This window comes from Camelus dromedarius, chromosome 9 (genome assembly GCF_036321535.1).
Source record: "Camelus dromedarius isolate mCamDro1 chromosome 9, mCamDro1.pat, whole genome shotgun sequence".
In the NCBI taxonomy this organism is placed as follows: domain Eukaryota; kingdom Metazoa; phylum Chordata; class Mammalia; order Artiodactyla; family Camelidae; genus Camelus; species Camelus dromedarius.
This window is the reverse complement of record NC_087444.1, coordinates 79,661,062-79,677,304: the sequence shown is the minus strand read 5'-3', so window position 1 is coordinate 79,677,304 and position 16,243 is coordinate 79,661,062. Positions and strand designations below refer to the sequence as shown.

Below are 16,243 nucleotides of genomic sequence, written 5' to 3'. Positions count from 1 at the left end.
ATAGAAAAATGTGTATTTGCTTTCAGTTTCCAGTGGATGTTAACTTGCGAAGACTTCACGGAGCCTGAGAGATTGTCCAAACGCTTCAGGGACTAATAGCACCAAAGACTTCAATTCTCTTATCTCCTCTTCCCCCTGGTTGTCCCGTCGGGTTAAAAAGGATGGAGCCCCTCCCTCTCCCTAGAGCCCATTTCCCAGCGCCCCTCGCGGTAATGCTTGGCATACAGCTGGGTGATTTCCGTGCGAAGCGCTATTCGCTGAGTCCTTACCACTACATTACCCAGAATGTCGTTCGCTAAAGGTCAATGACGTTATCCAATGAAAATCCAGAAAGGGGACATCTCCGGAGGGGCAAACCTCTTGGAGCGGCACTTCCGGCGTGCTCGTAGCCGACATTTTGATTGCTGTGGGGTCCGTTAGGTTGGTCAGGAAGTTGCGTCTCCCGTGAAGGGAGGGAGGTGACGGGCTAGAAGGCGCAGGAGAAGGTTCTGTCAGCGCAACACGGGGGCTGGTGTGAGGGTGGAGGACACCGCCGCCTGCGAGGAGTGTCGGTGCCGAGCCGACCCGGTCACTCGGCTGCGGCCACTCTGCTCCGCGCAGAGGCTCGGATGGCGGCGGCTGCGCTGAGGGTCGGGGCTCAGGTAAGTGCTGCTGCTCCGGGTTCTCCCCTGCCCGTTTCCCACCCAGACAGTAACGCCCCGAGCGGGGGGCGCCTGTTTCCGTCTCTTTAGCCCAGGCCCCTGGTCCAGGACCGTGAGGCCTTCAGGACGGGGTCCCTATTTCTGCCCACCAGTGTCTTGCGGTGTCGGTGGGGCTTGGAGAGGCAAGTGAACCGGGAACTTCGGGGAACCTGGAGTCTGTCTTGTCTCTCCGAGGAACAAAGTTTGAGGCCCACTTGCACCTGGAATGGTGCAGGAGTGATTGTATCTTAATTCTTAGGGCTCTGGGAGCCGTGGAGAGTTTTGAGTCAAGGAAGGACACGATCTGAGCGAGGTTTTTTAAAATACTACAAAGCTTGTTCAAAGGAATCAAGGAATGTAGGAAGAACATGGAGGCAGAGGGCAGTTGTGGCTTCTCCCAGGTCACAGCTGGTAAGAGGTACACTGAGGATTGAAGTGTGGAGGTTCCCTGGCTGGTACCGGGCAGAGGTCCAGGAAGGCCTGGCCCCCGGAGCGCCGCCGTGGTCGCTTTCCTCCGTGGGCTTCCTTTTCCCACAGGTTCCCAGGGCTGCAGAAGCAGTTTTGCTCAGTGAAGTTTGTCCCACCCTCTCATTTGTTCTGACCGCCACCCACACATTCTCTGTATTTGGGAGGTTTTCAGCTGCCATTCTGCTAGCCTTTTGGTTTGGGGACCCTGGAGAATCCCATGCTCAGGGTCCTGGATCCAGGCCGGGTTATATGTAGAGGGTCCCCATTTGCCAACGCTAATAGTAGGAGGTGTGGAAGGTTATTACTGGAACCAGTATGAGCGTTTGGAACTGCTTTGAAGTGAGGCTGAGCTGGTTTATCTAACTGGTGGTCTCCTTTTTTTTTTTTTTTCTGGTGGGAGTAGACAGCGGGGAAGAGGAATTAGCCTTGAAATGACTGCCTTTGTATTCTGGAGGCCATGGGAGATTCAGATCAGGGCAGGAAGGTTTTCTTACCCAGGTCTCAAGGCTCCATCTAGTTGGGCAGTAGGGTAGATGTGTGGGAAGATGGGTCGTGGATTTTCAGGAGTGAGACTGTTCATGGTTTTGTTTGTCCCCGTTATAGCAGGACAGTGTGACCTTTGAGGATGTGGCTGTGTACTTCTCCCGGGAGGAATGGTGTCTGCTTGATGAGGTTCATATACGTCTGTACCTTGATGTCATGCTGGAGAACTTTGCCCTTGTATCCATGCTGGGTAAGGCCTTCACATCTGCCCCTGTCCCCTGAACTGCCTTTCTTCTTTTCCCCTTGGACAGCTCTATCCTTTTCACATCTAGACCATGGCTGCTACTTCCTACTTCAGTCCCTTGGGGATGTGCTCTGTTTACAGTGGCTATGTTGAGTGAATCCCTGCTCTGTAGACCCAGCATCTTGCACGCAATGATTGAGGGTCAGTAGTCTTGCGCTCAGCCTGATAAATCCTTCCTTTCTTGTCCTCTCTTTGGTCAGTTGACTGTCCATTTCCATGGTACTTAAGTTTTGCTCCATTCCTTTATCTGACATTGATTTGTGCCTGATTGTGCAACAGACTGTAGGCAGTGATATGGTCATTACTAAAACAGACCATAAGCTGTTCTTGCAAGACCCTTTTCCAAGGTTTCAGTTCTTCTACTTCTGTGAAGTAGTATATCTTTACCATTTTATGATTTTCCCCTAAAGTTGTGCCATTTGTGTATCTTTAGGAAAACACCTAGTCAAGTCCTTTTTCATTTTTTAATTACTTTGTGTTTCTGGTTGTTGTGTTATAGGTTTTATTTATATATTCTGGATATTAATCCCTTGTTGTATACATGATTTTAAAATATTTTCTCCCATTCTGTGGTTGCCTTTTCCCTTATGTTCAGAGTCCTTTGATGTACAAAAGTTGTTCAGTGTTTTTCTTTCTTCCTCCATCTTTCTTGATGTATAATTTGACAAATAATGTTGTGTTAGTTAAAGGTATGCACCAAAAATTGATCATTTTTATGAGGTCCAGTGTGTCAATGTTTTCTTCTGTTTTTCTGCCTTTGTTATTGTCGTCAAGAAATCATAAGTGGATCCAGCATTTTGAAGTTTTTCTCTTTTGTTTTTTTCTAAGAATTTTATCATTTTGGCGCTTATGTTTAGGCCTTTGGTACATTTTGAATGAATTTTTGTATATAGTGTTAGGTAAGGTTGGTTCAACTTCAGTGTTGTACATGTGGATATCCAGTTTTCCCTGTACCCTTTGTTGAAAAGACTGTCCTTAGTGAATGGTAATGGTCCTCTTTTCAGAAACTATTTGATGATGTGTGTGAGGGTTCATTTTTAGAGTCTGTTCTCTGTCCTTTTCCATTGGAGTATATATCCATCTTTATGCCACTGGCGTGCTATTTTGATTACTGTAGCTTTTTGATAAATTTTGAAATCAGGTGGCATGAGTCCTACAACTTTGTTCTTTTTCACAATTGTGTTGTCTCTATGGAATCCCTTTAGAGTCTATATGAATTTTAGGATGAGGTTTTCAATTTCAAAGATTTTTGGAATATTGATAGGGATTGCATTGAATCAAGTGTTCCACTGGAGTGTTCAAATTGATAAATCTACACTGACATTTCATTATCACTCAAAAGCTGAAGTTTGCATTAGTGTTCACTATTGGTGGTGTTCATCTTTGGGGTTTGATAAATGTAGGATGACATGTTCACCATTATAGTATTATATAGAATTTTTCAGTGCACTGAGAATCCTTCATGCTCCATCTCGTCATCCTTTCCTCCCCTGTACTCCTTGGTAACCACTGATTTTTTTAGACTCCTTAGTTTCCCTTTTCTAATATGTCATATAGTTAGCATCATACAGTATGAGCCTTTTCATTTTGACTTCTTTCACTTAGTAGCATGAATTTAAGTTTTCTGCGTGATGTTTTCATGACCTGATAGCTCTTTCGCATTTAGTTCTGAATAATGTTCCCGTTATCTGGATGTATCATGTTTCTCCATTCATCTACTGAAGGACTTCTTGATTACCTCCAGGTTTTGACAGCCAGGAATAAAACTGCTCTAAACACCTGTGAAAATTTTTGTGTAGATGTAAGTTTTCAACTCTTATGTGTAAATACCAAGGAGTATAATTACTGGATGATATAAGAATGTGTTTAGTTTTGTAGGAAACTACCAAAGTGTCTTTCAAAATGGGGTGTACAGTTTTGCATTCCACCAAGCAATGGATGAAATTCCTCTTGTTCCATATCCTTACCAGCATTTCATGTTGTCAGTTTTTGAAATTTGGCTATTCTTATAAGTATGTGATTGTATCTCCTTTTGAGTTTAATTTGCATTTCCTTGCATCTTTGTATATGCTATAGTGTCATCTGTATATTCTCTTTTAATGAGGTGTCTGTTAAGGTCTTTGGCCCATTTTTAAATTGGGTTGTTATTTTTTTACTGAGTTTTTTCCCCCCATTTTTAAAAAAATTGAAGTATAGTTGGTTTACAATGTTGTATTAGTAGTTCCTGTTATACAGCTTAATGGTTCAGCTGTATGTATATATGTGTACGTGTGTGTGTATATATATGTATACATATACGTATATACACAGACACAGACATACATTCATTTTCATTACAAGTTATTACCAGCCAGGGGGAGGGTATAGCTCATGGACAAGGTCCTGGGTTCAATCCCTAGTTTTCTGTTAAAAATAATTATACCTAACTACCTTGCCTCTCCCCCGCCAAAAGTTACTACAAGCTATTGAATATAGTTCCCTGTGCTATACTGTAGGACCTTGTTATTTATCTATTCTGTACATAGTTTATATCTGCCAATCCAAAACTCCCAATTTATCCTTCTTTGCCCACCCCAGTACTGTAAGTTTGTTTTCTATATCTGTGAGTCTCTTCCTCTTTTGTGAATACATTCCTGTCATTTTTTTTAGATTCCACACATAAGTAATATTATATGACATTTGTCTTTCTCTGACTGACTTAACTTAGTATGATAATCTCTAGTTCCATCCATGTTGCTGCAACTGACATTATTTTATTCCTTTTTATGGCTGAGTGATATTCCATTGTGTATATATATATCACAGCTTCTTTATCCAGTCATTTGTCGATGGACATTTAGATTGCTTCCACGTCTTGATTATTGTAAAAAGTGCTGCTATGAATATTGAGATTTGACTTCAGGTTTTGTTTGTTCTTCCTTTTGTGATTTTTTTTCCAATGGTAGGTTAGGTTGTTTATTTGAGATTCTTGTTATTTCAGGAAGGCCTGTATAGATATCAACTTCTGTCTTAAGATGGTTTTTGCTGCAGTATTCGTTTACTTTTAATCTATATGCATCTTTGTGTTTAAAGTAGGTTTCTTGGAGGACTAAAGTCCTGTGTTTTGACCCACTCTGATCATTTCTCTTTTAATTGGTATATTTAGACTACTTTTAATTAATGGTATAGTTGTATAAATATCTAACGTATTTGTCATCATTTTCTATTCATTTTCCTTGTTCCTTTTTTCTCTTTTATTCTTACACTCTTATTTTGGTGGTTTCAGTCCAGCATTTAGTGATTGCATTTTCTGTCCTTTGTTAGCCTATCAGCTATACTTCTTTCTTTTCATTTTTTCATGTAGTTGCCCTAGAGTTTCCAATATATATTAACAACTAATTGAAGTCCACTTTCAAGTAACATTATATGGCTTCATGAGTAGTTTGGATATGTTGTAACTTAAACAGAAATCCTAGTTGCTTTCTTTTCCCCGTTGTATTGTTGCTGTCATGCATTTTACTTTTACCTAGGCATATGTTAAGTGTGGGTATATAAAAATATGTAATGGAGTACCTTTTTGCCATTGTTCTTTTCCACAAACTGTCATCTGTTAGATCTGAACAGATTTTTTTTGAAAGAAGACATGCAAAGGCAGACAGCTATGTGAAAAGGTGCTCAGTATCACTAATGGTCAGGGAAATGCGAATCAAAACCACAGTGGGATATCACCTGACACCTATTATGTCTGTTATCAAAAAGACAAGAAGTAAGTGTTGGTGAAGATGTAGGGAAAAGGGATCTCTTGTGCAGTGTTGATGTAAATTGTTGCAACCACTATGGGAAACAGTATGGAGAATCTTAGATAAACTAAAAAAGGAATAACATGATCCAGCAGTTCTACCTCTTTGTATTTATTTATCCAGTCCAAAGGGAATGAAATCATCATCTCAAAAAGATATCTTTACCTCATGTTTATTGCAGGATTATTTACAGTATTCAAGACATGGAGACAATGTAAGAGTCCATTGATGGATAAATGGATAACAAAAATGTGCTACATACGGAGTATTTTTCAATATTCAGCCATAAAAAAAGGAAGGAAATCCTGCCATTTGCAACAATAGATGGACCTTGAGGGCATTATGTGAAGTGAAATAAGTCTGACAGAGAAAGACAAATACAGTTATCCCTCAGTTTCAACAGAGGACTGGTTTCATGAGCCCCTGAACACTGAAATCTGCAGATGCTGAAGTCCCACAGTCAGCCCTCTGATGCTGAGGCTTTGCATTTGTGGATTCATCCACGCACACATCATGTAATGCTGTGTGTATGTGATGAAAAATATCCATGTATAATTGGACCCATGCAATTCTAGCCCATGTTGTTCAAGTGTCAGATGTACTATGGGATTACACTTACATGTGGACTCTTTAAAAAAACAACAACAACAAACACACAGCAAACTCAGATATAGAGAACAGATTAGTAATTGCCAAAGCAGGTGATGGTGAGTGTGTGAAAGAAATGTGCAGATGGTGTCAGAAGCTACAAACTTTCAGTTGTACGATGGGGTTGTAATGCACAGCACAGTGACTGTAGTTAATAATAGTGTATTGTATATTTGAAAGTTGCTGAGACAGTAGATCTTTAAAGTTCTCATCACAAGAAAAAAATTGTAATTATGATGTTAACTTACTGTGGTTATCATTGTACAATGTATACATACATCAAAGCATATTGTACACTTTAACAAATACAGTGTTACGTGTCAGTTACATGTCATTGAAATATTTTCATTCTCTGTTCTATTTATGTGGAACCCAAATTTCTGATCTATATCATTTTCTGTTTCTCTGAAGAACTTCTTTTAATTAATTCCCACAATTTTCATGTGTCTAAGAAAGCCTTTATTTCAGTATCACTTTTGAAGGGTAATTTTGCTGGATACCCAATTCTAGGGTAGTATGGTTTTCAACATGCCCCCTCCACCCCAACTCCAGCACTTTAAATGCTTCACTCCATTCTCTTGTTTGCATGAGTTGTGAGAAGAACTCAAATGAAATTCTTTTTATCGCTCTTCTATAGGTAAGGTGTTTATTCATTGGGCTTCTCTCAGGATTTTTTTTTCTGCATTTGAATGTGATATACGTAGGTATAGTTTTTTGGGGATTCAGCATGCTTTGTGTTTTCTGAGTTTCCTGGAGCTGTGGGTTGGTGCCTGATGTTAATTTCATGAACATTCTCCATCATTGTTTCAAATATTTCTTCTGTTTCTTTTTCTCTTTCTCCTTGTGATGTTTCCATACATGTATGTTAGACCTTTTTGTTGTCCCATAGTTATTGGATATTCTGTTCGTTTTTCTTAATCTTTTTTTCTATTTCCTTTTCAATTTTGGGAGCTTCTCCTAGGATAACATCAAGCTCAGAGATTCTTTCCTCAGGTATGTCCAGTCTGTGAATAAGCCCATCACAGTCATTCTTCATTTCTTTTATGGTGTTTCTGACTTCTCTTTTTGGTTTTTTTCTTAGAATGTCCTACCTCTTACTTCATCGCCCTTCTGGTCTTGTGTAATGTCTGCTGCTCTAATGAGTATATTGATCATAATTGTTTTATATCACCAATGTGATCTTTACAACATCCCAGTGATTTCTGGTTTTGGTTCTGAAGCTTCTTTGTCTCTTCAAAACTTGTTTTTTGCTCTTTAGTGTGCCCTATAATTTTTTCTTGGTAACTAGCATGATGTATTTGGTGAAAGGAACCATTGTAAATAGGTCTTTATTGGTGTGTTGATAAAATGTGGTGAGGGAAACATGCATAGTCCTGTAAGCATTCATAGTATGTTTAATTTTCAATCTTTTAATGAGCCTCTGTGTCTGGACTGTAAACCTCACAAGTGCTTCTCAATTTATGTTCCACTCCCTTAAGTGGGACAGGATGGGTAGAAGGGGCTGGAGCTGGATATTTCCTTTTTCCAAGATGAGTTAGGCTCTGGTAAAACCACAGCAGATTAGGCCCTGTTTAAATAGTTTCTACTGAGGGTAGCCCTTGTTAAGAAGAACAGAATGTTGTGGCTATTTTATTTGTCTAATCTTTATCATTTTCCTTTTCAGAAAGGTTTGTTTAGTTTGTTCTTTTTGTAGTTCCTCAAGTTGTAAAGATAGATTGTTGATTCATGACATTTCTTTTTTAATGTAAGCATTTGTACTTGCCAGTTTCCATCTTAGTGATACTTTTGCTGCATCCTGTAAGGTTTTAGTATGTTATATTTTTGTTTACATTAGTCTCTAAGGATTTTCTGATTTTCCTTGTGATTCTCTTATTGGACTTATTGGTTGTTTAAGAGCATGTTGTTTCAGTTCCACACATTTGTATTTCAGTTTTCTGTATGTTACCGACCTCTATCTTCATTGTATTATGGTTGGAGAGGATAGTTTGTATGATTCTTATCTAATTAAATCTATTTTTCCCTTGATTATTGAGAGTGGAGTATTGAAGTCTCCAAATATTATTGTAGAACTATTTCTCCTTTCAATTCTGTCAGTTTTTGCTTCATATATTTTGAAGGTCTGTTACTGGGTGTATGCATATATTTATAATTATTGTGTCATTTTAAGTTGAATCTCTTGTTGAAATATACCATTCCCCTTTGTACTAGTTTTAGACAGAAAATCTTTATTGTTTGCTATTAATAATAACCACTTCTACGTTCTCTTGGTTACTATTGCATGAAATACCTTTTTCTGAGTTTTTATTTTCAACATTTTGGTCTTTTTTTGAAAGCATATAGTTGAATCTTTTTAAAAAAATCTGTTTTGCCAATTAGTCTTTTGCTTTGTGAGTTTAATCCAATTTCATTTAGAGCAATTACTGATGAGAGGTACTTTTTGTCATTTTGCTTTGTTTTCTATATTCCTTAGAGTGTTCTTGTCCTTTATTTTTTGTTATTTACTCCTTTTGTATTTAGCTGATTTTTTTGTAGTGAAATGTCTTGATTTCCTTCTCATTTCCTTTGTGTAAATTACATAGCTTCCATTGTAGTTACCGTGGGGATTACATTTAATATCCTAAAGCTCTAGTATACTAATTGAAATTTATACAAGCTTACCATCAATATCATTTTTAAAAAAATCTCTGCTTATGTACAGCTCTGTCCCCACCATTATCAGTTAGTGGTTTCACAAAATTACATTTTTATATGTTGTATGTTTAAACTGGAACTAATATTTTAAAAGGCCTATTAGTATTTGAAATAATGTAAAAAACCAAAAAGTGCAGTTATAAAATTACAATAAAAGTAGTAGCTTTTATAATTTTATATGGACTTACCCTTGCCAAAGACTATTACTTTTTTTAAAAACATCTTTATTGTAGTATAATTGCTCTACAGTAAACTACGCATGTCTCAGATGTACAATTTTATGAATTTTGGTAGATACTTACGCCTATGAAGCCAGCACCGCAATCCAGATAGCTAACATTTCCCTCACTCCCCAAGAGGTGCAAGTTTCAAATTCCCAATTTACCCCTTCCTATCCCCTTTACCCACTGGTAACCATACTTTCTTCTCTATGTGAATCTGGTCTTCTTTTTGTACATACGTTCAAAGATCATTATTTCTTGAAATAACTGAACTACTCACCAGTGTCCTTTCATTTCACTCTGAAAGACTCCTTTTAGCCTTTCCTGCAGAGCAGGTCTAGTGGTAAAGACCTTCCTCAGCTTTTGTTTACCTGGGAATGTCTTAATTTCTTCTTCATGTTTGAAGGGTGCTTCTGTGTGATCTAGGACTCTTGGTTGGCAGGATATTTTTCCCTCAGTGATTTGACTCTATCAGCCCACTGCTTTCTGGTCTCCCAGGATTTCTGATGAGAAACCTGGTAATGTTTTTCTGGTTCCCTTTTCTGTGATGAGTCACTTCTCTTAATTTCAGGATTCTCCATCTCTGCTTTTTAATGACTTGTTATAGTGTTCTGCATTGTGGGGCTCAGAGTTCATTGTGCTTAGAGTTCATGAGGTACTTGGATTTTTATACTTATGTCCTTCATCAAATCTGGAATGTTTTTCTGCATTGTTTCCCTCTAGTGATTTTTGTTCACCTTGGGAATTCTATTTTCAGCTGCCAAGTTTTCTACTTTACAGTACTTATACTTTCTATCTCTTTATTGTTATTACCATTACATTCAGGCAATATTTTTTTTTCAGCCCACTTGTTTCTTTCAATGATCTGAGCATCTTTCAGACAGTTGTTTTAAAGTCTTTTTTCTAATCAGTTCATTGTATGTTCTTTGTGTACCTGTTCAGAACTTACAGTTGCTGTTGATGTGTTATGTTCACTTCAGTTCATCATACATTCCTGTTTCTTTGTATGTCTTGTGACGTTTTGTTGTTGAAAACTGAATATTTGTATCTTACAACATTGCAGCTCTGGAGGTTCTGTTCTCATCTTTAACCAGGATTTGCATGAGGCAGGGGGATTCTCTTTCTTGTGATGTTTTTTAGGGTATCCCTTTCCTGGATACTAATGAGGTGGAAACAAAGTCTTTTCAGTGTGCCTTTCCTTGGGTATGTGCTGTCATTTTAAAATTCCCATATAAGAGGTTGCTTTTGAGTGTCTTAGTCCTTGAATATCTCGCTCTCCAAAATGGAAAATCAGAAAAATGAAGAGCATGAGTATAGAAACTGACCCTTTAAATCCCCTAGATTGGCTTCAGCCAGAGGGGGAGGGGCTTTGTATAGTGGTGGTACAGTTTCCAACAGTAGCCGTTTCCCTGTGCCACACTTCTGCCTTCAGAAGCAGCAGTCAGAGTGCACATGTCTCGTATTTGAAGGACTAGGTTTTTAGTGCCCACTCTGGCTCCTGCAGGCTGCTTGCAGACTGCTCTGGGAACATGTGCACAGCCACCTGCCACGGGACTTGGGTTGTGGAATTAGGAACTCCTACATGCGAAGAGCTGAACTTGACCAAAATTAGTGGAATTTGGGACACTGTATATTAGACTCCAGAGTTGCAAAATGGTTACATCAGTTAGATTCTGCCAGTACAATTGTTTAGGTGGGGAGATGGATTCCTGACACTTTGCTGGATGGAGTGCATGCTTCCCCCTGGCTGAACTAGGGGTTCTTTTGTAATGTTTAAACATGCATCCTTTGTTGTGAGCTGAGTTCCTCTGGGCTAGCGTTGGCCACTCACCTGTCCTGACTTTCCTTTAGGACTTGTATCCTTTGTGTCCCATGTAGTCATTCAGCTGGAGGTGGAGAGTCCTTGGTGCTCCTGGGATGGACATGACTGTTGTTTCAGCAAAAAGAGCTCACGGGTAGCCTGGCCAAGATGAATGGCAGCTGGGAAAGGGCTTGATGTCAGGTCTCTGCTGAAGTCATACTAGGAACCTGTCTTGTCTGACTGCTGTTTTAGTGCCATTGCCAGTGGCCACAGACCACTTCTGTCATCCTTTCTCATTTAGAATTGTCATTTCTGCTACTTCTCATTCTTCTTCTGACTCCACCCTGGAATTAATTCCCTGTCGCCTCTCTGGACCACTTATCTCATGTGTTCTTTGCAGTGTTTTCACCATAGTACTTTCTGGCTTTGTTTATGACCTGAAACACAAACGTAGCCTTTAATATTCATTGAACACCAGCTACCTGTTCCAGGGAGATTTTCTGGGGCTATGACATACATTTCTGCACAGTATTTGCAGGTCACCAGCAGATGTGGTCCTTGTAGAAGCCATTGACAGGAGTGAATTGTAGATCGTGCCTTTCACTCTTGGGCCACATCCAGTCCTTGTGTCCTGTGCTGAGGCCTCCTCAATTTTGTGACCTTAAGGTCCAGTAATGCAGAGCACCTGCTTCCTCAGTTTGATTCCAAGATTTCCTGAACACAATCCTGTGGACTGGTTCTTTCATGTGTCAGAGGTACATTTGTGGTCAAGTCACTCCCGCCCAATATAGTCAACACTTACATTATAATATTTTTGTTTCTAGGTTCTTGGCATGGAGTTGAGGGTGAAGAGATACCTTCTAAACGGAGGGTATCTGTAGAAGGAGTGTCACAGATCAGGACTTCCGGGGCAGGTGTGTCTCCTGAGAAGGCCCAGTCCTGTAAGATGTGTGTCCCAGTTCTGAGAGACATCCTGCACTTGGCTGAACACCAGGGAACACATAGCAGGCAGAAAGCATACATCTGTGGAGCATGTGGGAAGCAGTTCTATTTCACTGCAAACCTTCAACAGCCCCAGAGGCAGCTGGTTACAGAGAAACTCTTCAGGTGTGATATGGGGGGACCCTCATTTTTGAAGAGCTGCACAGTTCATGTATCAGAGGATCCATTTACCTGCAGGGAGATTGGGAAGACCTTCCTGGCCAGCATTGGTCTTCAGCAACAGGCCACTAATTGCAGGAAGAAACTAAACAACAGTAGTGAATGTGGAGCTGTTTTTCACAGTGGAAAAAGTCATCCCAGCTGGAGCGAATGCCAGAAGGCGTCCCACCACAGAGACATACTTGTTGAGGATGAGAGAGTCCTCAGTAGTGATGGGTTTTGTGAGTGCAGCACATGTGGGAAGGCCTGGACCCAAAGGTGTACAGTTACTCAGCACCAGAAAGTTCACATTGGACAAAGGCCTCACAAGTGCAGCGAATGTGGGAAATGCTTTATCCAAAGCCACCACCTCAGTACACACAGGAAGATGCACACTGGAGAAAAGCCTTATGAGTGCAAGGAATGTGATAAATCTTTTTCTCAAAGATGCAACTTCATTCAGCATCAGAGAGTTCACACTGGAGAAAGGCCTTATAAATGCAGTGAATGTGGGAAAATATTTACCTACTATTCTGGTTTCCTTACACATCAAAGAGTTCACAGTAGAGAAAAGCCTTACAAGTGCAGTGATTGTGGGAAATCTTACACTTGGAGGTCTGGCCTTCGTTATCATCTGAGGATTCACAGTGGAGAAAGGCCTTATCAGTGCAGTGAATGTGGGAAATCCTTTAGCCAAAGGCACCAGCTCAGTGTCCATAAGGAAATCCACACTAGAAAAAAGCGTTATGAGTGCAAGGAATGTGGTAAATCTTTTTCTCAAAGGTGCCACTTCATTCAACATCAGGGAGTTCACACCGGAGAAAGGCCTTATGAGTGCAGTGACTGTGGGAAGTCTTTTACTGGTAGATACGGCCTCCATTACCATCGGAGACTTCACAGCGGAGAAAGGCCTTATAAGTGCAGTGAATGCAGGAAATCCTTTACTGATAGGTCTAGCCTCCATTACCATCAGAGAGTTCACACTGGAGAAAGGCCATTTAAATGCACTGAATGTGGGAAATCTTTCACTGCTATGTCTGGTGTTCGTTATCATCAGAGACTTCACAGTGGAGAAAGGCCTTTTGACTGTAGTGAATGTGGGAAATCTTTCACTGATAGGTCTGGCCTGCATTACCATCAGAGAGTTCACGATGGAGAAAGGCCTTATGATTGCAGTGAATGTGGCAAATCTTTTATCAGTAGATGTGGCCTCCGTTACCATCAGAGACTTCACAGTGGAGAAAGGCCGTACGAGTGCAGTGAATGTGGGAAGTCCTTTACTGATAGATCTGGCCTCCATTATCATCAGAGAGTTCACGCTAGAGCAAGGGCCTTATGAGTGCATTGAATCCTTTAGCTAAACCAACAGCTCAGTACCCAGAGGAATATCCACAGTGGAGAATAGCCTTATGAGTGTAAGGAATTTGATAAATTCTTTATCCAAAGGAGCCACTAGATTTAACATCAGAGCATTCACACTGGAGAAAGGGCCTTGTGAATGCAGTGAATGAGGACAGCACTGGGGTTGGAGGAGTCTGAGGTAGTAACAGGAGGGAGGGGGCAGGTGCAGGCACAGTGCAGCAAATGGAAACTGAAGCCCAGAGAGGGTGTGTCGTCTGCTTTTGAACTCCCAGCAATGGGTAGGGACTTATGATTCAATGCCAGGTTGCTTGGCTAAGGGCTTGGGAAGTCTGGTCACTGCACTCCTCCTTCCCTCCCAACCTAGCTTTTGGGACTCAAAGAACCCCTTGTCCTTCCTCACACCGTCTGGCCCTCACCGTGAGAGCTCCTCTCATACCCCTGTCCCACGCTCATGGACAGGAGTAGTTCCACTGGGAACCAACTTTGATGACTTTCCTGTGAATAATCTACCCAGTGTACCCAGTACTCAGAATCTATTACTCCCATTTCTGAAAGGAGGGGTCTGTAGTTCCAGGTGTTTGAGGTACTTGCATGAGGGAGCACAGCTCCCAGGCCTTTGATGACAGGGTTCCACTGCCTTCTTTACTGCCCCTCCCACCAGGGACTCCCAGGTTCCCATCTGCCCAGATGCATCTGCTGTGTACTGCTAACTACCCATACCCATGGTGCCTCTCCATCTCCCTCAGTGCTCATCTTCCTGCAAACATCCTCTTCTGAAGTTCTTCACAGGGACAACAGCACCAGCTGAGGCACCCAAGACAGGGTCATCATGTTACCTTAGATGTGACACTGGCCTCCTGGACTGTATGTAGTGATTTCCAAGATCCTCTCAGTCCTCTTCCTACACCCACTGCTGCATGCCCTGTTCCCCTGGTTCTCAGCTGACCTGGTCACACTGCTGAGTTCTGTGAGGGACACTGAAGGTATAAGAATGTCCCCTGTGGCCCTCAGCCCCCAAGGCTCTTCTTAACCCCATTACCCATCGCCCCGCTCCTCCTTCCACCCTACCAGAAAAATGCAAATCGCCAGATAATGGTGGTTACTCAGGAGGAACTTGCCTTCCCCCACCTCACAACCCACACTTTACCAACCTTAGCTTAAAAGCTGAGATTGAATGCAGGTGGACCCTTCCGTGGAGAATATAAAACCCCACTTTATGTTTCTTCCAGAAGCCTTGAAGTTGTGTTTTCTCATGTGTTTGTTTTTCGCCTGCGTGTTTGGTCAAATTTGTACCCCTATGTTTTGCCTGCTTTAATTCTGTGAATTTGGATTACTTTCCCTTTCTTTGACAAGTAGGGGAATAGGGTAAAAACAGTGTCTTTGGGGTTTGACTCGTTCACCAATAATGTGAATGACTTCTTTTCTGCATGGAATTGTGAGATCGAATTCTGGAAGAACATTTTCTCACTTTTCCCCTCAATTTTTGTATTACACACAATGTAATAGCCACAGGCATACATATTTAAGATAAATCTGCATTACTAAAGTATAGTCCCTCTCTCTTAAGTCTGGACGTGTAATAACACAGTAAATTAAACCCGGGTTTGTAGTGTTTGCCAACGTCCCTGGGGTAAATGCTCCCACCGTAGCCAGTTAACTGCCGACATGTCACTGAACGTGGGAGTTGGGAAGCATTGCCAGTGGCCCACTGTTAAATTACTTTTCCACCATACAGATACAACAGCCATAAAGGGTTTTAAGGTCATAGCTAATAAGCCATCATAAAGTGGGTATGAAGTGACAGGTTTTGCATATTTGTTTTTAGAACAGTTTAGTAGATGTATGGTTGACTCAAGTTGTGCGCACACAAAACGTACCTTCAGATGTTGTGACACTTGTGTACGCCCCTGAAACCAAGTTTCCTCTTGACATTTCTAGTTGATCCTCATTAAAATATTGATACAAGAACAAACTCCACTTCTGTAATGAATATTTTCAAATATGTATATAATGGAATGACTTTTTTTGAATCCTGATGGATCTTTCCCAGTCTTAAATCATTATCATTTTCATGTTCATTTTTTGTGTGGATTGTATCATCATGCACTTAGTGGTTTTTTAATTTACAATCCCAGCTGTCATGTCATTGAATGCATAACTTCTTAGAATGCATTTCTGAAATAGAGCCCTTTCATAACTCCAGGATTTTATTACACATAACAGTATTCTAATTATTTGTGTATATCAGCATAGCCTGGGACACTGACAGATTTTGAGTGCCAGCACCCTTCAGTGCAGCCTGGACCTACAAACTGATGTACCACTGCTGAAAGGATGTGTGACAGAAGTGAGCCCCTGTTGCAGAAATACGTGAATTGCTGACCTACCACAGGTGATGTGGCCACACATATGCACAAACACTCCAGGGAGATTGTGGAACAGGCATGTGATAAGGATACCCAACAATGTGTGTGGGCCACACACACACACAGTCCCTGTGGATCACGTGTGAGGAGCGTATAGACTGACTTGAAATGAACTCCCACGTCACTGCGGGTTTGATGATGCACTGATGAGGATCAGATCAGGGACTCAGGAAACAATCTTGGCACAACCTGGAGGCAACACGTGCACAGCTTTGAGAGACAGGGGGACTTGGAGTGGGG

General features: G+C 41.0%; 1 protein-coding gene across 3 annotated transcripts; it reads left to right on the top strand.

Moving 5' to 3' along the window:
• The first annotated feature begins 377 nt into the window (after positions 1-377).
• LOC105105037 (zinc finger protein 211) lies at positions 378-15,549 on the top strand. 3 transcript variants are annotated; one of them, XM_064489564.1, is made up of 3 exons: positions 378-641; positions 1,755-1,881; positions 11,900-15,549. In XM_064489564.1, the coding sequence occupies exons 1-3, from the start codon at positions 609-611 to the stop codon at positions 13,552-13,554; spliced, it is 1,815 nt and encodes a 604-aa protein (XP_064345634.1). In that variant the 5' UTR covers positions 378-608; the 3' UTR covers positions 13,555-15,549. The 3 variants fall into 3 exon arrangements, with proteins under 3 accessions (XP_064345634.1, XP_064345633.1, XP_031313217.2); XM_064489563.1 differs by having other exon boundaries at positions 1,752-1,881; XM_031457357.2 differs by lacking the exon at positions 1,755-1,881.
• Positions 15,550-16,243: the final 694 nt, after the last annotated feature.